The sequence below is a fragment of the Gossypium arboreum genome, chromosome 7, assembly GCF_025698485.1.
Source record: "Gossypium arboreum isolate Shixiya-1 chromosome 7, ASM2569848v2, whole genome shotgun sequence".
NCBI lineage: Eukaryota > Viridiplantae > Streptophyta > Magnoliopsida > Malvales > Malvaceae > Gossypium > Gossypium arboreum.
This window is the reverse complement of record NC_069076.1, coordinates 3,295,237-3,323,196: the sequence shown is the minus strand read 5'-3', so window position 1 is coordinate 3,323,196 and position 27,960 is coordinate 3,295,237. Positions and strand designations below refer to the sequence as shown.

The following is a 27,960-nucleotide window of genomic DNA, read 5'->3' as shown; positions in this document are numbered from 1 at the left end:
TAAATCACCAAAATCTCAAGTAGACTTGCAATTAGGGAAGTAAATGAATATATATTACTTCAATTCCGTGAAAATGTTATAGTGATAAGATCTCGACCAAGCAACGGTCTATGAATTTAATTGATGTTAAAAATAAAGAAAAATAAAATATTCTAGCAACCCAGATATCAAAATATATACAAGTTTGTAGTATAATTTATAAATCAATAAAAGGCAGATATCCAAGTTTGTTTAGGGACAAACATATTGAAGTAACATTCGGACGCAGACACACTACCCAAAAAGATGCATGTAAAAGCAGAGCTCTTCCATCCTTTCCATCATTTTTCAACTCAAAAAGTATCAAATATAAAGAAAACTAACAATTTAATGGTTACCAACCATGGATGCTCCAAGACCTGAGCAGCAAATAGGAGCACCCCAATGGAAGAAACTGCCTCAAACAACAGCCATCTCAACATTCACCTATTTAAAGCAAAAATCAAAAGTCAAACCATCAATCAAATTGTCTCTTAATTGTCTATGATTGCAAGAAACAAACCAATGATACTTGGAAAAGGGGATCATAAAATTGTCAACTTAAACCAATCATTCCACACAATGTGAAATTTGTAAAACAGCAAACTACCTACATTAATCGAATGGCAGATGGGCCAGATATAGCAGCTACTTTCTGAGCTTGCTGGGTTTCACTCCGGTATAGCTCTTTCATTGCCTTTTTCATTTTCCGTGCTTCACTTCGTTCCTTTTTTATAGCAAGCTGAAAGCATATAATTCATCCATTCAGCAGTGAACAAATTAAACATCATTTCAAAGCAATTAAATACATTCCCAAGCAAATAGGGCTGAACACCATTAAAACACGCATGCAAATAGATACGATACCTTCCGTTCTTTCTTTTCCTCCTTAGTCTCCTGACCATGTTGCTTTCTCTTATGCTGTTCGGGTATTATGCTACATGCAATCTTGACTTTTTCTGCTGTAGCCTTCCTGCTATTAGGTAAAAAGTCTAGTGGGAGCTTTTCTTTTCCCCTGAGGGATATCACCTGACTTTTGGCACTCAAAGCCCCAGAAACAGTTTCAGCTAACTTCTTTTTCCTTGTTACCCCCGGAGCTTCAATTTTTCCTGGGTGGTTATCAAGGGTCGAATACGTGGAGATGATGCTCTCACAATCAAATTGTTCTGATTCACCGCTGCTTTCTTGCACAACCATCACTTTTTCATCTTCACTTTCATTTTCATAATTTTCGGCGTATTCAGCACAACGCCGCATGATATCAGCAGTTAGCTCCTTGCTTTTAGGACTTTTACTACCATGCAATAAATCAGCAGGAGCTTTATATACATCATCATGCTCCAAATCATCCATATCATTTTCATTTAGAACATTTTTCAGCTTGTCTGCCAGAAACTCTTCTTCTTCAGCCATGTAACCCTCACAATCATCATCGTCGTCATCAGAGCCATATTCTTTAAGTTCAAGCTGCAATAACCAGAGAATTCGATAAAATTATCATTAGTACCATGTTCTTGAAGTTCAATCAAAAGGAAGCAAGCAAAAGGTAAAATCTTCATGCAACATTCTAATTCAAGGAAATACACTAAACAAAATAGACATAACTAAAATTTCTCGAAATAAAACTCCTAAATTGAAAGGAAATCTTCAATTCCATAAGTTCTAAACGCACAAATTACAATTGGAATCAAGAAAACCAAAATAGACTATAAATTACTCTAAAAAGACTCACAATGTCGAATTGCTCATCCAAAAGGCGCCGGGAGCGTGGCTTTTCTTCCCCTTGGTAATTCCTTACTTCATTTGCAATCTCTTGATTGCCGGATTTCGTATCAGCATTCTTAACACTGGCATCAATAAACTCAAATTCTTCAACAAAATTCAACTTCTTACCACTCTCATCACCCTCCCCTTCTTCACCAGTGTTTGCCCTAACAACGAAATCCTCCTCCAAATCCTCAACATCAGATCCAAAACGCAACAAATCACTATCATCAAGCAGAGCAGCCACTTCAGGATCAAACACTTTGTTCATCCTAGCATTAAGTGTATTTGAAGCAACACTGTAAATTGATTTCTCATTATAATTCCCTTTTGAATTTGATATCTGTACTCTTGAAGCATCATAGGCCTGAGCATAACACACAAAAACAGCAATCAAACATAAATTAATCAGAAATTACACAAAATTATTTAAAGAACACTGGTAACTTGAACCAACCTTAACATCATGAGGAAGCTGGTCAGGCTTGAACTTAGGGTTATGATAGAAAGCAGAGCCTCCACCGGTGTTTCTAATCTCTCTCAAATGAATCAAATAATTGTAACCATCATCTGGAAACCCTAGCTCCAAAATCTCCTTCCTGACATTCTCCGGCAATGCACCCTTATCGTTCACGACCATATGAGAGGAGCTTCCCAACACTCTATCGTAATCGTCACCACTGTCACCATTGTCATTGGGTGCATCGGCGAATATAGAGTCCTCGTTATCATATTGACAGTTATTATAGCAATTATTATCTTCGTCAAAGACGGTGTCAAAGGAGACAGGATTATTGTCGACTCGGACAAAGACTCGGTCGCTACCAGGTGAGTCACTGTAATTGGGATCAGAAGAGTCTCGAGCAAGTAGTTGGAATGTTGCTGATTTCTTTTTATCGATGAATTTCTTTTTTCCCATTATCAGGTATTTTTCAGATACTGAAAAAATGGAACAATGAAAATAGAGATATTATATTTATTAGTGCACTATAAACCCTAATTTTTTTAGTAGATTTATCATCACAAATCAACAATCTCAAATAGGCTTGCAATTCCATTTCTGGTTCAATCAGCCATTAGGGTCAAAACATGGGCTGAAGCTAAGCCGAACTACCCATCCCATGACCATACAACAACTATTCTAATAAGTAAGCCGAACAGAGGTGAGCAGTCAGTTGGTTTGGTTAAAGTACTCCAAAAACCGACTTAATCAACTTTGAAAAAATTGAGAACCGAGAACCAAAACAACCTTAAAGAAAACCACAATAACCAATCTGGCTTTAATTGGACGTTCAGTCAGTTAACGGAATTAACCCAGAAACTGAAATTTCTGTACAAGAGCAATATACTCGGAAAACAGAAAAGAAAAGTTGACAAAAATACTAATATGTTCCCATTTTCCCAAGATATTCTGGGGAAAAAAATTAGAAATCGTCACTGATTTAATAAAAAAAAAATAGCTATAACGTTTCACCGAATTGATGTATTGACTGGAGTTCCAAAAAAAACTATAATGCTTCACCAATAAGCTCATCCACTTTTATGCAAACATATGGTACAAAACAAGACCATTGTTTTTACGTGATTATCCTAAGCTTCGGCGCTAGTACAAAAGAAAATTATTAAGTACCTGCAGTAAATCTCCCTTTTTCCCAATATATATACACCAAATGCCAATTATATATACACATATAATACAGGATTAACCCAATAGATTTCAGTAGCAAAAGAAAACTTACACTTACGGTGATGATTGTGTGGGTTAATTTCAGTAGCTGTCGGCTCAGCTGTGGGTGGAGCCAACGACAACGGCAAAGGAGGCGTGGCTGTGGGCGGAGGCTAAGTAGGCAAGGGAAGCTGAGACTGAGAGGAACTGTGGAATGAAAGATATTACTTCTTCAAAGTTTTTCTTCAGCTTAGGGTTTAACTTTTTTAGTATTTTATATATATAAAGGTAAATTATGCTTTTAGTCCCTATATGATGCACAAATTAAGGATTTAGTCCTTACTTTGTTGCTTAATATCACAAACAATCAATCTATTTTGGTTTCACTCAATTTATTTTCTCAAGTTATCTATCGAAGTTAGCTCAATAACTAATTATGCACATTCAATAAAACAATTAAAGGGTAGATGCTGGTCACAAATTTTAAAATTGCTCTATATTTAAGACAAAAATTGAATCGTTAATTAATATAGGAGAAATATTTATCATCTCACTTAACTCTCGTAGTTACGAATTTAATTGTTAGCAGGAGGATTAATTAATGAGACTAATTAATGTTAATGGATTCGGGTCGGGTAATAACATATCTTCGGGTTTGGGTTTTGAATAGTAGTAAGTCACATCCCATATTAAAGAAAAAACAAAAGGCAACTCCATCGTCGAAAGTGAAAACCGGAAAGCTCCCTCTTTTCGATTGCTCCGCTCGGACTTCCCCCGATTCTCGCGCCTTCAATATTTTATCTTCCCTTTGGCTCCAAATGAATTTGCTGGTAACGTTTCATACTTCCCATGGTTTGAATTTTCCTTTGTATTTATTTATTTTTATTTTGCAATTCAAAATGAAACAGGATAAGCTGAAGAGGCAAACGAAGGAGGAACCGGGTGAAGTTAAAGCACCCCAAGTCCAAGTTCCAGTTTACTGGCTCGAGACCTCCGATACTGTCTCTCGTCGTTATGAGTTTGAACCCGACGGCTACCTCTCTGTGAGTGTTATCTCTTTAACTTCAGCTTGACATTCAGACAATTTTACATATACTTGGTCTGCGAATTTAATCTTTCTTTTTCATTTCTTATTTTGGCATTCTGAACGAGTAATTGTTTTACTTGTGATTCTTTTGTTTGGGTAGTTCATGAATGTTGTTTCTTTTTATTTTTGCTGCAGGTGAAGGTGGTTAATGATTCAAGACCAGTATACCATAGGGTGGTTGAATCTTTCCTGAATAAGTTTTTCCCCTCTGGATATCCTTATAGGTAAAATGCTTCCTTTTGACTTGTTGAATTTATGATACTGGAACCAGCCTGAGAGTGCATAATTATTAATTTTTGGTATTTGATTTGAACAGTGTGAATGAGGGTTACCTTAGATACACACAATTTCGGGCATTGCAACACATGACAAGCGCAGCATTATCAGTTTTATCGACTCAGGTCTCCTTCTCATACCTAGAAGGATTCTGCATATCCTTGTGAAAGTAGTTCATAGATGTTGCCAAAATTTTCAAACAAAAAAAAAAGGGGGGGGTGGTGGGGAGGCAGGGTAAGACTCTGTATATTTGGGTGCAAAGATATTTAGTTGATTTCTTGGCATTTGACTACCAGCTTAATATATCAGGTCATTTCCTTACATTTCTCACTCCTTTGCAGTCACTTTTATTTGCTGCAGGCTTGCGACCTACCCCTGCGCAGGCAACTGCAGTTAGCTGGGTAAGCTTTTATTTTAGTTGAAGAATTCATACTGAATGTGTGTTCCAAATCATACTATTTGGCTAGAGGTTTGCATTTATTTTGTTGATGAGCAGATATTGAAAGACGGAATGCAGCATATGGGAAAGCTCATATGCAGTAATTTAGGTGCAAGAATGGACTCAGAACCAAAACGTTGGAGAATTTTGGGTTTGTCTTAATTCAGTTTCTGCTGAATGTCAATGCTACCCATGTCGTATTGAATATTTGAATAAGCCTTTAATATTGCAGCTGATGTGCTCTATGATTTGGGTACTGGTTTGGAAGTTCTTTCACCTTTATGTCCTCACCTTTTTCTTGAAGTAGCAGGGCTCGGTAATTTTGCAAAGGTGATTAATCTTTGTGATTACTTTGCTTTTACGTCTAAAATTTTCCTTTTACTGTTTACTCTAAGATGAGCATATTTAGCTACATGTTAAATACTACTGTACTTCATTGAATTTTACTTCCCTATGTGAAGGGAATGGCAGTGGTTGCTGCAAGGGCAACTAGATTACCAATATATTCTTCATTTGCCAAAGAAGGGAATCTTAGTGACCTATTTGCAAAAGGAGAGGCCATATCAACACTTTTCAACGTGGTTGGGTTAGGTGTTGGGATTCAGTTGGCATCTACTGTTTGCTCATCAATGCAAGGGAAGGTATTAAGATTATATTGGTGCTAATTTCAGCCATTTATTTTAGTTATGTTATTGAATCAAGATAAGGGTACTGCAACTTTTGGACTTGCATGCTAATCCTTTCTGTTTTGTATCCTCTAGAGTCCTTTTTACTTTGCATGTGTTTGTCATTTCATGGCAATTTGGATTGCTGATAATAATAAGAAATTGCAGTTGATTGCTGGGCCTCTTCTTTCCATCATACATGTGTTTAGTGTCGTCGAAGAAATGCGAGCTGCACCAATTAATACATTGAATCCTCAGAGGACTGCCATGATTGTGGCTGATTTTCTAAAGGTTTGTTTTGTATGGTATGAACCCTGACTTTTACATGCCTGAAAGGGTTATTCATCTGTCTGATTTTCCAATTGAACTCACTCAGACTGGAAAGGTATCTAGCCCTGCTGATCTCAGATACCGGGAAGACCTCCTATTTCCTGGACGGCTAATCGAAGATGCTGGAAATGTGAAAGTAGGAAGGGCTTTGCACAAGGTTGTCAAACCTTCAAAGCTTCAGGAATGGAAAGAAATATTCCCGGAAGAGAAGTTTGTTTTGAGCCATGGAAATAAATGGACTGACATGTTGTTAGAACATAATGCTACCGCAGAAGATGCACTGAGAGGTTGGCTAGTTGCTGCGTACGCCACAAGCATGGAGAAGTCCTTCCATGAGCCAAGTGCTAGTATGTTGCAAGATGCTTACGACAAGATGAACAGCATTTTCACTCCATTCCTGTGTGAGCTACAGGCTAAAGGTTGGCATACCGATCGTTTTCTTGACGGAACGGGAAGCCGTTTTGCATTTTGATATCTCTTAGTTCACACCCTATTCTAAGGTAATAGATTTTGATTTGTTGAAACTAAGCTGGAAAAAGAGATACGAGGACATCTTTTGCATTTTCAGAAAGAGGATTGCATTTGTTTTAGAGAGGTAGTGATGTGCTTGTAATTTGCATGTAGATTCTAGTGTACTTGCACTAACTTGGATTGGAATTTTATGAAATTAAAAATACAGGGAAAAATCATCCCTGTTTGTTGTTTAATATTTTATCTCATCTAATCTCTATTGAATTTAACATCCGGGGCTAAAGCATGAAGAAAAGTTTAATTTAGTGCTAACCCTTGTTTGATCTCTAAGTACTCAAGTTTCATTACACTTGTGTAACTACAAAATATTTTCAATTGCCATATTTAAACAAATGAACTTTATATTTAAGATACGTACAGTGTATTATGTTTTATACAAGAGATATGTGGGAACAGTGGGTTTGGTTTTGTATCTATAGAAAACCTTCTTGCACTTGTTAATGTGATTGTGAATAAATATACTGATCATCCCTCCTTCATTTATATAATATGAGTTCCTAACACACTGTCTCTCCCCCCGTTTCTTTTCCTTGTCTTGCAACAATACCTGGTACGACCCTTCATCCTCTGGTATGAACTCCTCTTTGTATGTTACATTCCATCCCACCACTGTTACATCCCATACTATTGTCACTCCAACCTGACCATTTCATTAAAAAAACGAAGTTACATTAACCCAAAACAGGAATTTGAATCGCAGTCGTGATTTTGCTGCATTAGGTTTTGTATTTGTACCTCGGGGGCTGGAATTTCAATATGTGTTGATGCATGTGCTTTGAGATTAAGCTCGAACACTTTGTGCTCCGACGAAAACTCGCTGTCGTTGATTCTTTTGAGACCTCCATATTCAATTAGAAGGTTTTCTGGAGATATGAATCTTTTCGTTCCCAAACAAAACATATATATATATAAGCAAATGAGATGACAATGGAAAGTAACGTAGAACCAATAAAGAGAAAAATAACATATTCTTACCTCAGAAGAGTCTCAGTAACTTTCCCTGGTCTGGCAAAAATGATCTTGTTACTCGGTTTGTGAGTTATCAACCGTGAAGAAAACGACTGGGATACATAGTACCGTAAAGGAACGTTTACAATTATCTGTCATTAATTAGCAATAAACAAATATGATGAGTCATCAAAGAATATGTATACATAATGGTTTGTATGTGTATGTTTTGATCTTACATATTGATGGATGATCCCAGGATAATGTTCTTCAAGCAACGTCCAACATTTTCGATAAACAGAACGAAGTTCCTTAGTGTGAGGTCCTTGAAAGTCCTTCCAATCTATTACCTGAATCAATGAGTCAGCTCCACCGGGTTCAAAGTTGAGTTCTTTTATGCACTTCTCCATTTGTTGAACTCTCCATCTTAAAAACTTGTCAGAATTCTCTTCTGATATCATTTTTTTAAGATACTGCATTGGCTTGTCTTTCAAATCGCCATAAACATGGTAAAAGACAGGGCGACCTTCCTTGTCTACGGTATTGAGGTAAGCCACTTTTTGGAATTCAGGACCCAAATTCTCTTCCAGAATTTCATCAGCCTTGAAGTCCTTCCGCCATGCCAACGTCTTCCGAAGCTTCTCCAACGCCTCATGGACTACATAGTTTTTCGACTTCAAGAATTTCAACAACAGGGTATCGGTCCCTTCGTGGGGTTTGCTTGGCATCAAAGATACACCCCAGAGTTTGATCTCATTAAGCTGTTCAATCTCCGTTGTGGTCTGGTTATGGCAGGGATGAGTGTCAGGGATCCCAAACAGATAATTCCCATGCATCGCATCTTCTACTTTGAACTTGAAGTCAATCAGAGCCCTTTTTATTAGCTTTTCATCTTCATGAACCAAAAGAGGTTCTTCATAGTTTTCTTCATGTTCTTTCTCATTACCTTCACGAATATGAAGCTCCATGTTTTGGTCCAGAATCTTACCCCTGTTCTTCCCCATGGTTTTTGCTTGCAAGAATCACGATTGGATGAAAAGTTTCAAATAAAAAAGATGATTCTGTTCAAGCTTTTAAACCCAAGATGAGCTTTTCCCTAACCAACCATCTTGTATCTGGCTACCTCCAAATTTACGTCAAAATCTTCAGGGTAATAATGCATAGGCTCAGGTTTTTCAGACTATTAATTGCCAGGTTTCAAATACTTGATTATAGGTAAAACAAACAGGTTTCTTTCTTTTCTTTTTCTTTTCTTTTTTTTTTTTTTGAACAACTAAAAAGGTAATCGTTTTGTTAAAAAGGAAATTGACGTTTGCATGCAGAAATATAATGATAAAACAAGAATAAACCACAAATAAAAATGAAACAATTGTCAATAAACTATTTTATTTTCCAAATTTTGCTCGTTTTATTTATCATAAAACATATTTAGTAAATCCTTGTTTACAGATTATATATATCTGATTAAAATAATCATAATTTTCAAAAACCATTTAAAAATATATTCAATACTATCATCATCATTAAAAAAACATAAAAATAGCATATCCAGAGAAATTGGGGAAAGCCCAATTTTTAGTTCGGAAACACTCAATACCCTAATAATGATTGCTAAACACCTAGACCTACCTGAAATGATTATAGATATGTCTAGCCTAACTTTAACTGCTCATACAGTTTTGTTAAGATACAAATAACAAGATTAACTAATTAGCATTTGGTTATGAGAATCAATCATGGTATATACAAGTATATTTTCACGATTGTAGTAAACAAAGTTAATCTACACCACAGATTATTCAACCTGTATTTTCCTTCATGACTCTCGGTATTTGGTCAAGTCAAACGTTAAAGTTCTCGAGCAGCTGTTTAAAAAAAAAGAAAAAGGACAAAGTATTATAAATTGTTGTTTATGTTTGGTAGATTAGACCAGATTAACATGTAATTTTACTGGATTCAAGAAAAACAAGGTGTGGTATCAACAACTTTACCTCCTCTCTGAATCCCGATAAACTCCAACCAAAGCCTCGGCCTTGTCATAAAAGCTATCTTTAAGTGATATCACTATACTTTGGAAACCGCTTCCAATTTCACTGTCCTGGCTAGTCCTTGCTCCATCACATGATTTTGAACGGATGAATCCAGCTACCTTTGCAACGTTTAGATTATCCAATGCAGCATCCACTTCATCCAATATGAAAAAGGGTGAAGGCTTGTAGCTGACCCACACATGTATAAAGAGAACCAACATTAGCTCATATACAGAATATTTTTCCAAGGAACTTAGTCCATCAGATCTTCTCATAAGATGTTAAAGGAATATCCAGGCATTCTAGTATTAGGAAAATCCATTCGTAATCTTTCCTACCATTATTAAACCCACTGCAGCACTGGCAGCAGAGTCAACCAACAGTTGATAAAGGAAAAAATGAATAATATAAATCTGTCAGGTGTACCTGTGGATGGAGAAGAGTAGAGCAAGTGCTGCAACTGTTTTTTCTCCACCAGATAGTTGTTCCATATCCCTGAAGCGCTTTGTTGGCGGCATAGCTGTGTATTTGATACCTTGTAGAAAAGGATCATCCTCATTTTCTAAGTTCAAATATGCTGTCCCACCCAATGGATGCGTACCACTCTTTGTTAGCTGTTTGTAAATCCTATCGATATTACTAGAAATGTGGTTGAAAGCATCCATGAACAACTCATATCTGCATAATCATTAAGAAAAGGGTCAAGCAACTAAGTTTCAAAATGTTTGGAAAAGGAACCCTTTTCCCTTACAGATGCGTATAAATATTATTGCAGGCAAAACAGCTTTCCAAAACCATCACGAGATCCAACTGTCAGTGATAAGCCATTGCCTCAGTTGCAATCAAGAAATCAATATAACAGTGCCATCACATGCATTCTTAGACCACCTAGACATCAAGTCTCACCAGGTTTAATCATTTCAAATACCATTTATTCTTTATTTAATTTATTTCTCTATGTTACCAAGACCAGAGTTGTTGCAACACAATAATGGTACCTCTTCTGCTTAACTGAATTGTATTCATCAGCTACTTGCTTCTCCTCTTTTCTGGCTAATTCAAACTCTTCAGTTACATCTCTTTCCTTTTCTTGAAGAGTCTTATATTGGTCAAGAGCCTTCAAATTGGGAGCAGTTCTTTCAATTTCCGACACTAGAGCATCAATTTTTTGTTTGAATTCTGCCTCAAGCTTCTCCCTATCAGAAGGCCTTCGATCCTGCAGAAGTGATCGATTTAACTGACTAAAATCAAACTCCTTCCCATTTGAAGATTCAGTTTCCATTGGGTCTGCAATGAGAGGAAGCTCAATGTGCTCTAAGTCACACTTTTCAATGATTTCCCCCTTCCATTCATCCAGTTGATTAATCTGAGTCTCCTGTAAAATTAAGAAAGAGATGTATTGGGCAATTTATTCAACATTTGACATATCCAAATATTAGAAAACCTGATTGTTAGGAGGAAAAGAAAATATCTTTGGACCTTAGAATTTATTTGGCGATTAAGTTTGGATATGGATGTCGTAGCAGCAGAAGCCTGCTTCTTCCATTCCTGAATTTCCTTCTCACAGTCTTCTGACTTGGATTTCCACTCTAGCAAAACAGAAACAGAGAAACGTCAAATTATACACAATGAACCAAAGCAGAGTTGTTCTGAAGAAATTAAGGGAGACAAGCAGTATAACTGAACCAAAAGAAAGTTGCAATAAGAACTCTAATATTTTCAGAACTTCAAATGGACAAAAAACCATCAGCTACCATATAAAAATGTTGAATGTTATCAATTTCACTTCATAATTCTAATAAACTCAAACTATATTAGAAAACTTTTAAAAGAAACAGTGTTATTGAGAATCAAGTTAGGAAGTCTTCAGAAGTCCCCTGCACCACTCTTAGTTCAATGTTAGGTCAGCTTTCATAAACTGAACTGCTGGGTAGGATAATCAATTAACGTACATCATGCATGTCAGACTACAGCCAGTACACAAGTGAAACTAAGGTTTTCTTTATGTATGCAATGGCTACTGAATAACATGCCAGAGATTGAGTCACTTTAAAACATGGCACATCATGATCTACAAAAGTAAATTATTAGATCCAAATATCAATGTACTGAAACATGATTAACTATAGGGGTTTGTGACCAAAAAAATTTATTTTCATACAAGAATCATTAAAAGGATTAATTTACTCAACAAAAAAATAGATGCATGATGAATGAATGGATAAAACGATACCCTTCACTTCTTCCTTCCACCGATTGATATCTTCAGAAGCCTTTTCTGTTGCCAACTTGACTTCAGCCTCTTTTTTGTGAACCAGTTTTAAATCATTTTCCAAGGAACTGATAGAAGATTCCAGCTTCTTAATTCTTGAATCTACATCTCGTTTACGCTCATACTCCAACCTGAAAGTAAGAAAGAAGGGTACATGTCAATCAGCTATTGCACTGCCGTAGAGCAGTTTTGTGGTATGATTTTGAAATGAAAGTACTAACTAGAATAAGGTGTAATGACAAGCTACAATTGGTATATCTACAAGTTTCCGGATGTAATAATGTTATACCATAGAGAATAAAAGGTTGAAACCTTGTAAAGCAGCAAAAAGGAAAATTTCCACCTTACTTTTCATTAGATTCTCATCAAAGTGTCAAAAACAGAACAAGATGCTATCATCATAATCACAGGCAAACCAGACATCTACATAATTCAGCAGTATGCCCACCAAAACCAAATGCCATAATCCTATTTAAGGAATCGCCTAGCATCTATTAGTCACTAAATGTCACTTAGTATTTTTCTATTTTTTTTTGTTACATAAAGGAGTCACCTTTCTTTAGGGCCACTTCTTAGCCAATTCAGCATAACCAGTATTACAGTAAAAAATTAGTTCATATCTACTCAAGGTTTAGTGCCTCTTCACTCGACAAGGCATTAAAGGAGCATTTTTAGGAAATTATACATTCACAATTTATCCAAAAAGCTGATATAACAAAGTGATTTCAAACATTTGACCACAGAAAAAAGGACTTGTATGCCAACAAAGTAATGCAACTACTACCCTATTCTTTTGGTAAAAAAATGTATCAAAGCTGTGTCTTCTTCCTTTCTTAACATCATTTACCATGTAAAATTAGTTCATGGAGGTCTACAGTATTACCACTTTCATGCACAGTGGCATAGTAGAGGATGACAACTACCTGGTCCTAACTTAAGCTGAAGTTATAAATTCAGATGGAATCTGAAATTCAGTATGCTACGACTTTTTACATCAAACAGACATGAAACCCTCCAGTGGCCATTATGTAAAGGAAAATGTACGAAGACTACTAAAATTGAAATACCCATTTAAGAAGGCATCATAAATATTTTCAAAGAGTACACTTATGGTTCATCAAGAAGGTTTCAATCAGCAAATAAACATATATTACATCAATGGAAACACTTATAATAGAGACAAATAGATGGAGAGAAGGAAAACATACTGATACTTCAACTTTGCAAGTTGATTACTCAAGCTAAGCCTCTCTTCTGCCATATTCTGGGCAGCCTTGAGCTGATTTTCTTCATACTCACGGATGTTTGCCACCCCTACAGACTGACTAAAACTTTTGAAAAGTCGATCAACAATTTCATTAATCCTCTTCTCCAACTTCATGATGTCTTTGCTCCTTTTATCACTCACATCTTTTAACTGCCAGCAATTAAACCATATAAGAGAAGCAACATAATACCAAAGAGAAAAACACAATTGTCATCATAAATAACCTTTTGAATCTCAGGAGTTATATGTCCAATACAAAAGAAGCAACATAATACCAAAGAGAAAAACACAATTGCCATCATAAATCACCTTTTGAATCTCAGGAGTTATATGTCCAATCCTATCCTTAATATTCTTCTTCTCCTGCTTCAAGTTTTTAAGCTTGTCTTCTATGCTTTTCTGCAACAAAAACATTTATGTTGCGTCTATCATAGAGATCAGTTGTAAATAAAGGATTAATAAACACTTGCTTGCTTATCAGCACAATCAAGAAATCATTTAAAGAATCCACTATGGTTCAGATTAAATACTGTCAGCTATCGACCATAAACTGCATATATTACTTTCCCAAAACAAAAAATGAAAATAAATTTACCAATGAAATCAACAGAACTAACAAGCCATGATGCTCCTGATGGATCAAAAAGAATTATCTCTTATTTAAAACTATACATAGAGAAGAATGGCAACTACACAAACTTCAAATACCACCTTTATAGAAACATTTTTCCCTTTAAAGAAAGGCATTCCATTAAAAGGCATAAGGAGAGCTGTTTATATATTGGATGGTCAAGCTACCTTCTCAATGTCAGCATATTGGATTTTCTTTTCAAGTCCACTAATTCTCCCAGATGTTTCAGACTCCTTTAGCTGCATCTCTCTAATTGATCCAAGCTCTTCCAGCTCTGATTCAAATTGTTCCTTCTTTTTTTTCAAACCTGTGAAAGAATAACAGTTAATTCTATAATGAAAAGGCTTGGACAAGTTAAGCATGAAACCAACCTTCAATTTTCTTATCATCCCATTTATTCGACCTAGCTTCCATTCCACCACTTGTACCACCAGTCATTGTGCCGGACTTTGAGAGTAGAATCCCATCAACAGTTACAACTAAAGCAAGAATACAAATCTATAGATTAATATTGAGTTCTATAGATAGGATCAAGAACTACTAAATGAAAAAGGATATTAAAGATCCACCTTTAAACCTCTCTCCAGTCCAGCTAAGAACCTTGGCTTCTTCAAGATCATCACAAACTAGAGTATTCCCAACAGCAAAAAGAACTGCCTTCTCCAAAGCAGGGTCAAATTTACGAATGTTAAGTACACAAAATGCTTAGGCATATCGCTGCTCATTTTCGTTTTCAATTTTTTCTTTCACATTCTCTAATAGAGATATAATTTTTCACTTTTACTTATATAAGACAAAATAGAACAGACTAGGGCATTATCCCATTGAGGAAGAGAAACAAATAAAGAGCAGAACCTCAGTGGCATGGAGTGTTCTGCAACCATAAAAAAAGATAAAACAATATGAAGTTGTTTGTAAATTGTAAAGCAGGATGGCATGTAGAAATATTACAGAAAACTAATACAAGCTTCAGAAAAGGATATTGGATCACATCAAAGATAAGCTTCGCTGTGCCACCTAAGGTGCGCAACCTTTCAATGATAGGCTTAACACGCACTGATTGAAGAGGAATGAAAGTCTGAGGAGGAAGCCTTTGCTCTTTCAAATACTGTAAAGAACAATAAGGAATGCTCAAACCACCACTTTGCTTAAATATAAGTGTTAACCAAATCCAATCAAATGGAACAACAAGAACAGACTTATACCAGAACAATAGTAAATATTCCAAAAATAACCAAACCAAAACAAAAACCTAGCAATTGCAAACATATGGTTATGACTATATCACAAACTCAACAACTTTTTCAATTTTCTCTGCTTTCTTACACTCATAGAAAACATAAAAAAGGGTAAAAGTAAAGGAGCCAATTCTATAAAAGCACCAATCATCAATACACAAAAGCAACTTCAAATTTAAATTATCTGACTTATTTTCTTTCTTATCATTTCAACTCAAAATTGAGGTACAAGGAAGAAGTGAAAGTATACTCCATTGTATAACAAAAACATCCAACCAGCATGCATGGGCTCAAAATGATTAATAATAATGCATACTTCATTATGCTTCTTGTTATGTGGAGTCATTCCTCTGCAATGATGGTGCCCCTGTCAATTTTCTTATAGATGCATAAAAGGATGTTCTATTTACAAATATGTACCATACATCTTTCATTATCAAAAGATTGCCAAAAATAAGAAGGCATCATCCCATTTTATCAACAAAAAGAACAAGAAGCCAGACAGGTGAATGACTTTCATCACATAAAAGCAATCATATATATTATCGCTCACACATCTTTGTACAGTTCAAGAAGGGTCTAAATACTTGCATGCAAATATTTGAAGTTGTTAATAGCAAAATCTAGAAAAAATGTGAAGATTACTAGAGAACACAGCAAATTAGCAGACCTTAATACATTCCTTTCCGGTATTTTCATCCTCTACAACAACAGCATCCATAAATCTGCCCATGGCAACAGTGACTGCAAGGTTGTACTTCTTCTGTGTTGGTCTACAAAGATCAGTCATGCGACCATGAACACCTTGAAACAGGCGTTTCAGAGTCTCAACAGCTTGAGACAACCTAGCATCCCTTTCATTTTCATGTCGATCAGCCTTCAGCTCACGTAACTGATTTTCTATTTCAGCAATTTTGGACTTGAGGTTCTCATGCTTAGATCTGCATGTCAAAATTTAAAGAGGGAAGAAAAGCAGCTTAGGCACAAGATATTTCAAGATTCCAGGTACAAAAAATAAACAAGAAAAAGGGCAACAGAAAACACATAGGAATGTGACCTATGCACCAAATTAATTTATCATCAACTTCAATAACCTGGACTTCTGATGTCTATCTTGCATTTCTCGTAGTTCCTTTTTTAATTCTGCAAGTTCGTCCTTCTGTTTAGCAGAGGTATCAAGAATCTTCTTCAGTCTAGTTCGCATTTGGTCTTCCTGTGCTTCCAACTCTTGCTCCCTATTTCTCAACTGTTGGAGATTTTCTTCCAAATTTTTTTGAGCTTCAATATCAGTATGTTGTTGCCTATCGAGAAGCTCCTTCTCATCTCTTAACTTAGCAGTTTTCATCCCAGCATCCTCCTTACTGAATGTCAAGATTCCGGTATTGTGTCAGTATACAGAAACTTTTCAGGCTTTGAACAGATTCACGTCTAACTTATGAAGTTTATTTGAGAAATATATAAAATTATGCATCACCAACCATTTAATGAGGTTGAAGGAAAACAAATTGCAAGGTATAACTACAATGGCCCCTTGGAAAAGGGGTTTTAATAATTCAAACAAGTTAACCAATGACTGATTAATCCTATTTATAAGAGTTTGTAGGAAATTTGAAATCATGTAAGAAAGAAAAATATCCAACTCCAACCTGCAGAGAATCAGTTAAATCATTACAATTACTCATAACAGAAAAATCAAGCGATGCCCTGGAAACAGAGGTAGATGGCAAATTTTCTTTAATGAAATGTGCTACAAGAAGGAAGGAAAAGAATACATTGAGGATAACCCAGCAGAAGTAGATGGAGAATGAGACTGAAACTGTCAAACATATAAAAGAACCACAATTCAAGAACAATAGCCAATTCTAAGGTTGAATTAGAGAGAAAACAAGTATTTGATATTTCAAACACAATAAAATCCATGCAAGCAATGAAACTAGAGAACCATGTCTTCATAAGGAGCCCAAAAGATCTTACATTTGGAAATACTCGGTAAGTTGACTATCAAGCAAAGGGAGTTTCCCTGTGCCATCGCGGCTTTTTTCATTTAACTCTTCCAACTTTGCAGTCAGATCCTGTATGCCTTTCTGTAATTCTTTTATATCATCACCATGTTTCCTCCTTTCTTCTTTTTTTCTTTCAAGCTCCTTTCGATTACTCTTGATTTTTGAATTTATACGAGACATTTCTTCATTTAATTTCAGAAGCTCAGGTTGCTGCACTCAATGAAGAAAAAAGAAAAGAAGAAGTCCAAAACTAAGTCATAGGCCTTTATTCAACTCAATAAAATTACAGATAAATACAGAAAGATATTTAAGACTTAGAACTAGCTACCAAATAAGTAATCATTATAGATATAGAAGCACAAAGATGTACAAACATTAAAAGAATTCACGCGGACCATTGGCAGTGCATGTCACATCCATCAGAAGTTTCCATCCTAATATATCATTTCTGTTCGTATATGTGTATAACCATGCTAAACAGAGCCACAAATACAACACATTTCAGACAAGGAGCTAAGTATAAAAGGCAATCAAGAATCACTTCCAGCTACAGGTTACAAAGCATGTTCCCCCTAGCATAATCAGCCAAAACAATCTAAATTATGTTTACCATAGAGACAAGAGAGGGAAGCTTAATCCCACTTTGAACAACCTAATCGATACAGTCTGTCAAATTCTCTATTGAAGCTTACACCATAAATGCCAATAGTACCAATACACATCATCCTCAAAAGATGACCAAGTGCCAAGTGTGGGTCCACTGTCTTCCAACTTATGACATCCTGCCTTACAAGAGTATGGTGGCAGGCGGTGGCCTTCAATTTTTACAATAACAGCAGAGATTTTTAGCACAACCTACATAAACTGTCCACCCAAACATTTAAAAAGATAAAAATGAGAGAGGATGGCCAGGGAACATGACATTTTTACCTCGTGAACAGCTCATAACAAAATCATTTTCAAAGTGCTCAAGCATCTGTGCAAAATAACGTGTTAACCTTAGTCTAGAAATAATCTCCTAAAACTGAGATCAAACATCAAATAGAATTCCGACACTTTAAAAGAAGCAACCCAGTTACCACAAAATCCGCATACTAGACAATAGCCTTTTAGTACCCAAAAAGGGCTCCAGTCCAAATCCCCCATTCTCCCACTTAACCATCTAAAGAATAGTCCAAAAAGAACTTAATCAAAGCTAATTGACAAACAGGCATTCCAACCTAGGCTAGAACAATAGCTCAGGTCCAACAATACCATTCTTCACTTGCTGAAAAGAAAAAGACTTCTGATGGACTCACACTTTTATCAACTCTAATGCTTCTCTCGGAGATCCTTTTTTCACATTGAGCAATCTCCTTTAGGTATTTAGCCTGTTCCTTCTTCTTTTTAGCTGCTTCAGCTTCAAAATGTTCTAGCTCATGCATCACATCTTCACGGTTCTTTTTTTCAGAGTCGAGTTCATCAGTAATCTTGTCAATGTCCTTCTCTATGTTATGCAATTGCCACAAATAATGCTCCTTTTTCAAAGATTTCTGCATAATTTGTACACCATCAAAAGGATATTCTAATGTCTAAAAAAGTAAAACAAGCTTATAAAAAGCAAAGATTTGAATTAAACCAGCTCATCTTGCAAGCGGAAGTGCTTTTCAGCTTCTTCCTTCTGTTCTTTCTTTTGCTTTCTCTCCATCACTATTGTCCTCTTTCTTTGATAAATAAGCGCTGATTTTTCTTCAGCCCTAGCTTTTAGCTCTTCCAACTCCTCATATTTGTTCTTTACTGATTCAGAGCCCGAAATCTGCTCGAGCAGCCCTGTCAGTTCTTTGGGATTTTTTGAAGCAATGGACTCGACATCACCCTAAGAACACAATTTTTTTCACCAAATTATATCATTATGTCTTACAAAATAGCTTAACTTCACAAAAATGCTATTAGTGGGTTGAGGAGGAACAAAATTACCTGAAAAACAAGAAAATTCCGGGCCTTAACGAGAATACCAAGTGATCTTAACTTTCCATTGTACTCCTCCACGTTGACAACACTGCTGTCGATACGGTACTCGCTACCTCCAGTACTAGTGATGGAACGAGTGAAACAGAGTTCGGAGCCACCGGCAAGCTGGTAAACTAATCGCACAAATGCGCGTCGGCCACGTTGTTCCTTTTCACGGTCGTCGAAAGCATATATTAGGTCTCTGAGTTGGCCCCCACGTAGCTGACCAGTTCGGACTCCAAGAACGAAGCTGATTGCATCCATGAGATTGGACTTGCCTGCCCCATTCGGTCCAATAATGGCGGTGAAGTCGGAGAAGGGACCGATAGTTTGAAGACCCTTGTAGGACTTGAAGTTCTCAAGCTCTAGGCGAAGTATTTTTCCTGGAGAAGTCAAAGACGGCATGGTTTGGGGTTTCCTTCCTTTGAATTTGAAATGTTAGGGTTTCGGTAGTCTAGGAAGAACAATAACAACGGTAAAGGTTCTGTTTGGGATGGAGAAAATGAGATGTGAATTTCCGGGAGAATTGGTGAAAATGGAACGTTTTAGGGATTTGGGTGGAAGGGAAGTGGCGGGAGTTTCAGAAATTTGGGAGATTTTAGTGAGGTATTAGAGTTTGAGATTCCATTTCCAAACTTAACATACATAATACTCGATAAAATTGCAGGAGACGTTTGTTTTTAGTGGGCTTCTGGGATAGCCTTGCAGGCCCACTTTCAACTTCACAAAGGTTTTCTTCTTTCTATGTTTTGCCACTTTCAGCTTTCTATTGATAAGTCAATGTTTCGTAAATCTAACCTATGGTTAGGTTGAATTGGTCAAATTATGATTTCAATCGGTTTAATAATTTTAACTGATTTGATTAAAAAATTAAAAGAAAATTGATCCATACCAATTCCCAAATCAATCGATTCAAAGCTAGTCTGACCAGTTCAGTCCTATTATAGATATATATTTAATATTTTAATTATAATCTAATAAAAGAAAAGAAAAATGGTAGTTAATTAACAAACGAAATGTAATTACACAACTGAGTAACTAGTCATCGTGATTGGACAACACAATCTTTTTCACTAATTACAATAAGCCAACCGTAAAGTTACCAGCCCAAGAAGTCATGCAACTTGAATTAAACCTAGACCCTCTCAGTTCTCGTTCCATGTTTTCATATCAATGCTGGACTCAATACCATCTGCTTTTGGGGAAGCACTCATCTTGGTTTCATTATGGGTGGGCATGGATGCACTGGTCTTGGTTTTGTCGTGGGCCGAAAGCGCTGCTCCCACTGTACTTTCCTTATCGGTCTCCACAGGAGCAGCAGGATTAGCCGCAGCTGTGTCAAATTTTGAACCAGTTTCCAGTCCCTCAAATTTGGAGATGACTTGTTGAAGCTCATCATTCAGATTCAATGCCTCAAAGAGGATACCATCGTCATCACTAGTGCTTTCTATGATCATATGAATAGCAAGCTGTGACTGCTTGCACTTCTCCAGCATGCTCTCTGTCAGCTCATCCTGCAAGCACACAGGGACATTTTTCAGAGTCTTTCAGCATTGTATAAATCGAATTTTAAAAGAACATGTAATAATTCCTACAAACTTGGTTGGAAGAACAAAAAGATTCACGATGCTGCTAACAAAAAGCATTTTGAAAAATATAATAAAAACTTAAATGCAGAAGCATTTCATTATCCTAGCATGCCTCACAGGTCAATAGCAAGTAAAAATTATGAATTATGGAAGTTAAATCTCCAACACTTCTACAAGTTAAAATTTTGTCCTATCATCCAATGATATAGTATTGAATGACGAAAGCTACACAGCAAAAATGGTTGGATATGTAACAAGATCTACAAACTACAAACTACATGATTACAATTAAATCATGCTTTCGTGCTAGAAGCAGAAGAATTACCTTTGCCGGTTTTGGCTCTGTTCCTGTACTCAATATGCTAGAGAGCACCTCAAGGCTGTTCCGAGTTACTTCAAAAAGTTCCTTCTTTTGCTCAACAGATAAACTCCCGTAATTATAGGCAAAATCATTACCCTGCAATCCTGTGTTATTGGCAGGATAATTTTCAGGGGGAGGCAATGGCTCTCCCATATAAGATTCCAGAGTCTGGTACAAGGGAGATGAGTTCTCATCATCATCACCCACTGGCAGTTGTGCGCTTCTTTCTTTCAAGCTCTAGTTTACGTTAAAAAAGGAGGAAAAAAGTAAGAAAAAAGCTGGAAAATTAAAGCCTTTAATGCATGATGGCTTGCATGCAATTGGAAGAACCATCCCTAGTAAGCTCGAAAGTATCCAAAAGATGACAAATTGACAATTCCTAATGTGCATGTACAAGATAATTTATGAAACATAAAATATCAACAAAAAGATAAGAAATAAAACCACATGTAGTAGGACCCTTCTTGTTAAAAGTTCTTCAAGAAACGCATATTTTTACTGTTAAAATGGATTATGAAGCATCAAAACGCCATAAGAGTAATGGGAGCATAATGAAGTAAGAATCAAAAGTAAACTTAGAAGCTTATATAGCTCGACTTGAGGACAAATAGCCTGCAAATTGGCATTTCCAGCATTTTAGTTCCATCATATATTGAGAAAATGGAGTAAAACAGAGCTACACTTAAGAGTAGGGAAAAAGGAAACCTCACTGTTTCTAGTACCCATTCTCCAAATCATTTAATGTGATACCAAAGAGGCTTTAGAGGCAGGGAAAGGAGTGGAAGAACAAGAATCATGTTTATGATTAATGATGGCAATTCGGTATCATCAGCACTACTAAAAGTCTAACTCCCCAAAAACATGTCAGCCTTTCAACATCAGAGCAAAAACAGAAAAGTTGTATATCAGTGGATTGATAGATTCTATTAGTATGATGCCATAATGAAACTATAAATGCCATTATTGCCTAGTTATTCTCATCAAAATACCAGTAAAAACTATGTGGAACTAAACCAACATACAAAGAAATAACATCAACAGTTGAAAGAATATGAATCAAAGCGAAAAAAGGGTTTACCATATAAGTTTGGTGAAACACAGGTAGGTATGCAAGATCATCAGACTGTCCCCAAGCACGAATCAAGTCAAAAGCTTTTTCTCTATTCTGGTGATATGTTTGCGGATTCTGGATGATCTTAACCATCTCTTCCAACACTTTCTCCGAAGCCACCTCGGAAGCTACCTTCTCGCAATTCACAGTACAAGCTTCCAACAAATCAAGACTCAACCTTTGGCTGGTAGCATTTTTCCCGCATATCTTCTTTTTTATGGCCCTAACAATTTCGGTCCCATTGAACTCCTCACTATTGATCATAGAACATATCCTCATATTCATTCCCCAATTAGGTTCTTCTAAGGTCTCTAATGTGGCTTCATCTACAAGTTTCGATTCGGGTGTTGGCCCTTGTAGAATTTCCTTCATTTTCCCACTAACCATTCTACTCATTTGAGCTCCACCAGTTTTCAATTTCTCACCCCATTGAGCTAGTTTCATTTTATCCATACTCTCCTTGTTTTCCCTACTGTTTAAATCAAATCCCCAATTCAAGCTATTTTCTTAAAAAAAAAACTAATTTAAAAGAAATCAAATTCGTCAATATTACCCAAAATAAAACATGGCTTTGTTTACTAACAGTGAAACAACAAACACATAGTAAATGGGTAAATTAAGATAATAGCATAGACAGAAAGAGAAAAAGAAGAAAAAACAACAATAATAATAATAATAATAATAATTTAACGAACCTCAAGTGAGATATGGCAGAAGAGACAAGTTGGGGTTTTGGGTTAGAAGTAGAATAAATTTTCCTCTTATCAGTTCGTTGAAGAAGAAAGAGAGAGAGAGAGAGAGAGAGGTGAAAATGACAGATGGCGATGAGAGGAATGGTCCAAGCCTAAGATACACGTGGCTAATGGGCCCTATGGGACGCATCCCTCTCAAACAAGTCGTATCCGGCCCCTGTGTTAAATATTGTGAAAATGAAAATAAAAAATAAAAAGCAATTTATGATTATGTCTTTTTTACCATATTTAATGGCTATATGCCGGTTATTTTTTTAATTGACCTTTAGGTCGTTTTCTTTTATTTTTTTAGAGAAATAGATTATTTTTGAAAAGAGAGTGTGAAAGTATACGTAGAAAGCGCGTCTAATTAAACGCACTTTTACTTTTTTCTCTCAATGATTTTTTTAAAAAAAATTTAGGGTTAGGGTTAAAATTTTTTGTTAGGATTTAAGGTTTAGGATTTAGGAGTAAAGTTGTGAAAGTTTATAGGTAGATTTTCCACTATCTACTAACATTCATATAATGGAAAAATAGCTACTTTAAGCGCTACTTCAAGTATCAATTATAATTTCTCTAACGATTGAATTTTTACTATTTTTATAATTTAGCCTCTATACCTTAATAATTCACTAATTCGATAAAGGCACATATCCAAAGTTACTTATTTCATATCAAATATTATATATAAAAATTACGTATAATTTATATTAGAATTTAACAAAGAAAAATATAAGTTGCAATAAAAAAAAAACTCAAAAATTGATCTTTTTTTTTATTGATGTCATTTATACTTACATCACAAAAAGTAAATGAAAAATATATCATCAATGTTATCAGGCCAAATGTGTGCCATAGAGCAATGGCTGGCGATTGCGCGTAGGATTTCTATGTACAAGTGGTGGTGCTGACTCCTCCTCTTCATCATGATTATTGTTCTCATATTATTTGTCTTCACGTCGACCCTTGTACTCATCTTTATCTCCATCATTGTCTTCATCTTTCACCACCATCGACTTTGTCTTCATCTCCATCGCATTTATCTGTGCTTGAGTGCGGTGTCGTCCTAGCCTTCTATCATGTGTCATCCATTCTACGAGAATGTGGTTGTGTCGATGACCCACCTCGATAAAACAACAACACGGTAAGTGTTTGTGACACTATCAAAAAAATAACTATATGATGTCACAAAACCCAGATATGTTGTTATTGAAGTGGGCATCGATATTGACATTGATGACAGCATCGGTGTCGTCATCGTTATTGGTACACGTGTCAACATCTGTGTCAGCATGGGGGCATAGAATGTTGGGGACATATGTGCCCCAAAAAACACATTTGTGAGAGGTGTAGATGCAGGGTGTTACGATAGTACAAAGTGTGGTTCTTGTGAAAAAAATATGAAGTTAATGAAATGAACAGGAATAAATGGAGTGAACTAATCGGATGTGGTGTAGACATTGGTGGCGCTTGTTGTGTTGGAGATAGAGACGAACCCGTCGCGGCACCTCCTCCAAACCTACGCTGCTGGGGCGATAGTTGTGGCATCTTTTGACGAAGTTGCCAACTCATCGCCTCCACCGACAACATATATAGCTTACTAACAACTTTGAACCAATATATGTACTCCAAACAGGTCATCGTGTCCGATAAAAAAAAGGGTTCGTGAATGGGTAATAATTTCATCCCACAATCTCAAATGTTAATGTACTCATTATGGTAATCTCGCCAATTTTCGTTGGTCTTCCCTTGCAAATCAAGTTTGTGCCGTGCTTTCATTTTGAGCGCTGGCGGCGAAATTTTTTGTCTCCAGTCAAACTGTCGCATCACTTCATCTGATTTGTGCATCTCCACCGTTGCGTACACTACCAATGACACCGCATAATCTGAATGGCCAAAAATTTTGATGGGACACATTTTATGATATTCGGATCAGCGCATGACATTCATTCAAACTATAGTTCACAATTGTAAATCATGTTATGTGCAGAATTTTAAATTACAAAACATTACTTAATTATCATAGGCTTGAAAAAATCAGTAATTAAGCTTGGCTTCTGAGCATTAATATAACAACAATTGAGTATCTTCGAGCTACTTCGATAATCCCACGTAACTCGGCCCACGATTTCACTTATTCAAGCGATATGTTAATTCAAACATATAATAAGTAAACAACATTTACTATATTAACTACATATTATTATCAAATTATTTTTACCTTATCACCAATGGGAACGTATAAGGCTCGTTTACTCTGGGATGTAGAAATGATGGTTGTCACCATGCTCATGACTGCAGCAGGAGCAAACAACAACCCATTAACATCTTATATGGTCTCATCGTCTGACATAACTATCGGTACAACGTGGCCAACATGATTGATCCCCAATTTAATCGTCTGCATTCTTTATAGACAACTAAGTGTAGTAGCCACATTATGTATACCAAATTTCGAGAATTATCGAGCACTAGAATGCCTCTGATTAACCTCAAGATAAATGCCCGAATGTATTGTTCTTTGACAACATCAGGCACGTTCAGAGGAAGTTCTTTGAAAATAGTTTTCAACTACTTCATATCTATCTAATCACCTTGAAATTTATTTGACACCTTCTCCAAAAATGCCTCGCAAAGGTCTTCTTTATCGGGAACGACCGCTAACCCCATAACGACTGACCCATCCACCAGTAAATTGAGTTGTAAAGCTACGTCCTCGAGTGTGATTGTACACTCGCTGCATTGAAGATGGAATGCGTGTGTCTCGGGTCTCCACCTTTCCACCAACACGCTAATGAGTGTAAGATCCAATTTGCAACCCCCGAGTATACGAGACACATGTAAGAATCCCATGTCTTGCATATAACCATGAATTTCGGTGTCTGGGCTATTTGACAAATTATGTATAAACCCCTGAAAAATACAATCATCCGCCTATTTGTATTGACAAAATAAAATATTTTAAAATTTTAAAAGAACTTTAAATTTAACTTAATTGAAAATAACGAAATTTAAAAATTCGTTTTACCATTATCACTTGAGCGGGAAATGTGTTTTTCATCGAAATGAGCCAAAGAGCTTGTCATTCGTGAAAATTAAATCGAAATGAATATATGAAATAATTAAATAAAACTATAGTATTTTTAAACAAAGCGTATAGGAAAATTTCAAACAAAAATTGAGAAAATTGAGAGAATTGAGAGAGCTGAGAGTTGAGAGAGAATAGAGAGAGTTGAATTTGAGTAAAAAGAATGAAAAATGGCCTAATATTTATAGGAAAAAAAAATTATTGTCGGCCCTTTTAAAATTTTTTACCGTTGTCAGTGTTTAAAAACTAATTGGGAAAATGATCGTTGAAGGAAAGTGCATCTAGCTGAACATGCTTTCACACACTCTCTCCAAATGCAAACTATTTCTCTAATTTAAAAAAAGGCCTAAAAAGACATATATTTCTATTTTAGCCAAACTTATTTGAAAACAAAAATTTAACAGTAGTGACTAATTCGCACAATTATCTTATGTAAAATTACTAAATTGAGAAAAAAAAGTTAGTAACCAAAATAGGACAGACTCTATCTTAGAGTGAACATGGGTATAGTTTACCATTTAATTTTTATCTTCTTTCTTTATTTAACTTCTTTTATTCTCATTGTCTTTTTTCTATCTTCTCTTGCAAAGTCAACAGGTAACAACTGGTGTATTATTTAAACTAAATTCAAATAGTGATATTGATTATTGAGTTGACCCGTGTGATAATCCATATTTGAATACATTTAGGGTGGTTCAGATGGGCAGTGAGATGTGGTGCGTTTAGTTTCATTTTTGTCTTACGCTATAATATCCTACAATATCTAATCTTTAAGCCATCACTATTTTTTCATTAACCGCAAGTAAATGCACCGCACATTCAAACTCACCCTTAAATTAAAAAGTCACGGTAAGCCATCATGTCTTTACTTGGCCAGAAGATACCTTAAAATCCCCATAGGTTGGTTTGCAAACTAATTTGCTTTTGTAAGGACATCCATTGAAAATAGGAGCTTGTTCAAAGTACTTGTAAAATATATAGAAAGCCATGATTTTGTCATTTTTATTTCGCTAACAGTTTGAACTTTTTACCCTTTTAACTAACCTCAAACTGATATCCACTTGCTAATCTTTCTCTAGGCTTGGTGCATGATTTAATCAATGTCATTCACATAGGGTAACAAAGGTGAAAGATGAATGTAGTTATTAGATTTGCACCTTTTAGGTTCTCTTGAATAGTAATACCATATGTAATATCTCCATATTTTGGTCTTTGAGAAAAAATAAGTTTCATAAGTGAATTAAGTACTGGGAGAGAAAGTATGGATAAAGAAATTCGATAAGGATTAAATTGACATTTTATGAAAGTTAAATGACTAAAAGTGCAAATTTATCATTTCAGGAAAAGGGGCAAAATTTAAGAAATATTTTTTTATGAATGTGATATGGGCATGTATTGACATTTGTAAATGGAAAATTGATATAGCGACTAAATTGAATAAAGTGAAAAAGTATAGGGACTAAAGTTAAAAATTTTCATTTTATGGAAAGGGGACCCAAATGAAAAGTTTTCATATTTAATTGATATTTTGGAGGCATAATGATGAAATTAAAATTTCCATGCAATGAGGTGTAAATGAGAGAAAAAACTAATGATAATTAAGCATGAAATGTGATTGGTTGATAAGATAATGATGAAATTGATAGAAAAAGAAAAGTATATAAATTTTCTATAAATTTTGAAGGTTGAATGAAAGTAGCTTGGGGCAGCAAAAAGAAAAAGGTGGGGGGGGAGGGGGGAGAAGAAAGGAAAGAAAGAAACGGACAAAATAGAGAAATAAAAAGGAAAATCTCCCATGCATTTTTCTTGAGTTTTTCTTTAAAGCCATAACTTATATGAAGACGAGAGTGAAGGGAAATGTAGGGAATGTAAAGAGAAAAGTTCATTTCAAGTGAAGAAATAGATAAGTACTTAACTGAGTTTATG

The 27,960-nt window shown here is 35.7% G+C and overlaps 5 protein-coding genes across 8 annotated transcripts; 1 reads left to right on the top strand and 4 right to left on the bottom strand.

Annotated features, from left to right (window-relative positions):
- Positions 1 to 175: 175 nt before the first annotated feature.
- LOC108453986 (uncharacterized) lies at positions 176 to 3,726 on the bottom strand. 3 transcript variants are annotated; one of them, XM_053030617.1, is made up of 6 exons: positions 3,522 to 3,726; positions 2,240 to 2,721; positions 1,751 to 2,149; positions 886 to 1,485; positions 629 to 760; positions 176 to 465 (listed from the first exon to the last, which is right to left on the bottom strand). In XM_053030617.1, exons 2-5 carry the CDS (start codon positions 2,699 to 2,701, stop codon positions 629 to 631), a joined length of 1,593 nt encoding a protein of 530 aa, XP_052886577.1. In that variant the 5' UTR covers positions 2,702 to 2,721; positions 3,522 to 3,726; the 3' UTR covers positions 176 to 465. The 3 variants fall into 3 exon arrangements, with proteins under 3 accessions (XP_052886577.1, XP_017607753.1, XP_017607761.1); XM_017752264.2 differs by having other exon boundaries at positions 633 to 760; XM_017752272.2 differs by having other exon boundaries at positions 633 to 760; positions 3,528 to 3,726.
- A 356-nt stretch (positions 3,727 to 4,082) lies between these two features.
- Positions 4,083 to 6,952, top strand: LOC108469384 (protein root UVB sensitive 2, chloroplastic). Its single transcript, XM_017770277.2, has 10 exons — positions 4,083 to 4,278; positions 4,357 to 4,491; positions 4,671 to 4,759; positions 4,852 to 4,936; positions 5,153 to 5,212; positions 5,308 to 5,401; positions 5,483 to 5,580; positions 5,712 to 5,891; positions 6,084 to 6,206; positions 6,292 to 6,952. The coding sequence occupies exons 1-10, from the start codon at positions 4,267 to 4,269 to the stop codon at positions 6,715 to 6,717; spliced, it is 1,302 nt and encodes a 433-aa protein (XP_017625766.1). The 5' UTR covers positions 4,083 to 4,266; the 3' UTR covers positions 6,718 to 6,952.
- A 147-nt stretch (positions 6,953 to 7,099) lies between these two features.
- On the bottom strand, positions 7,100 to 8,728 carry LOC108476748 (patellin-4-like). The gene is made up of 3 exons (XM_053030416.1): positions 7,752 to 8,728; positions 7,512 to 7,653; positions 7,100 to 7,416 (listed from the first exon to the last, which is right to left on the bottom strand). Exon 1 carries the CDS (start codon positions 8,726 to 8,728, stop codon positions 7,883 to 7,885), a length of 846 nt encoding a protein of 281 aa, XP_052886376.1. The 3' UTR covers positions 7,100 to 7,416; positions 7,512 to 7,653; positions 7,752 to 7,882.
- Positions 8,729 to 9,216: 488 nt separating this feature from the next.
- On the bottom strand, positions 9,217 to 19,900 carry LOC108450899 (structural maintenance of chromosomes protein 1). Its single transcript, XM_053030415.1, has 18 exons — positions 19,122 to 19,900; positions 18,784 to 19,020; positions 18,464 to 18,697; positions 17,137 to 17,375; positions 16,257 to 16,523; positions 15,833 to 16,103; positions 14,909 to 15,032; positions 14,494 to 14,604; positions 14,296 to 14,403; positions 14,092 to 14,231; positions 13,603 to 13,692; positions 13,235 to 13,443; positions 11,988 to 12,157; positions 11,234 to 11,343; positions 10,753 to 11,129; positions 10,181 to 10,432; positions 9,716 to 9,943; positions 9,217 to 9,589 (listed from the first exon to the last, which is right to left on the bottom strand). Exons 1-18 carry the CDS (start codon positions 19,557 to 19,559, stop codon positions 9,541 to 9,543), a joined length of 3,654 nt encoding a protein of 1,217 aa, XP_052886375.1. The 5' UTR covers positions 19,560 to 19,900; the 3' UTR covers positions 9,217 to 9,540.
- A 232-nt stretch (positions 19,901 to 20,132) lies between these two features.
- On the bottom strand, positions 20,133 to 23,117 carry LOC108459147 (TOM1-like protein 2). Of its 2 annotated transcripts, XM_017758534.2 has the most exons (4): positions 22,911 to 23,117; positions 22,183 to 22,687; positions 21,069 to 21,341; positions 20,133 to 20,668 (listed from the first exon to the last, which is right to left on the bottom strand). In XM_017758534.2, the coding sequence occupies exons 2-4, from the start codon at positions 22,666 to 22,668 to the stop codon at positions 20,300 to 20,302; spliced, it is 1,128 nt and encodes a 375-aa protein (XP_017614023.1). In that variant the 5' UTR covers positions 22,669 to 22,687; positions 22,911 to 23,117; the 3' UTR covers positions 20,133 to 20,299. The 2 variants fall into 2 exon arrangements, with proteins under 2 accessions (XP_017614023.1, XP_052887255.1); XM_053031295.1 differs by lacking the exon at positions 22,911 to 23,117 and having other exon boundaries at positions 22,183 to 22,890.
- Between the last annotated feature and the right edge of the window lie 4,843 nt (positions 23,118 to 27,960).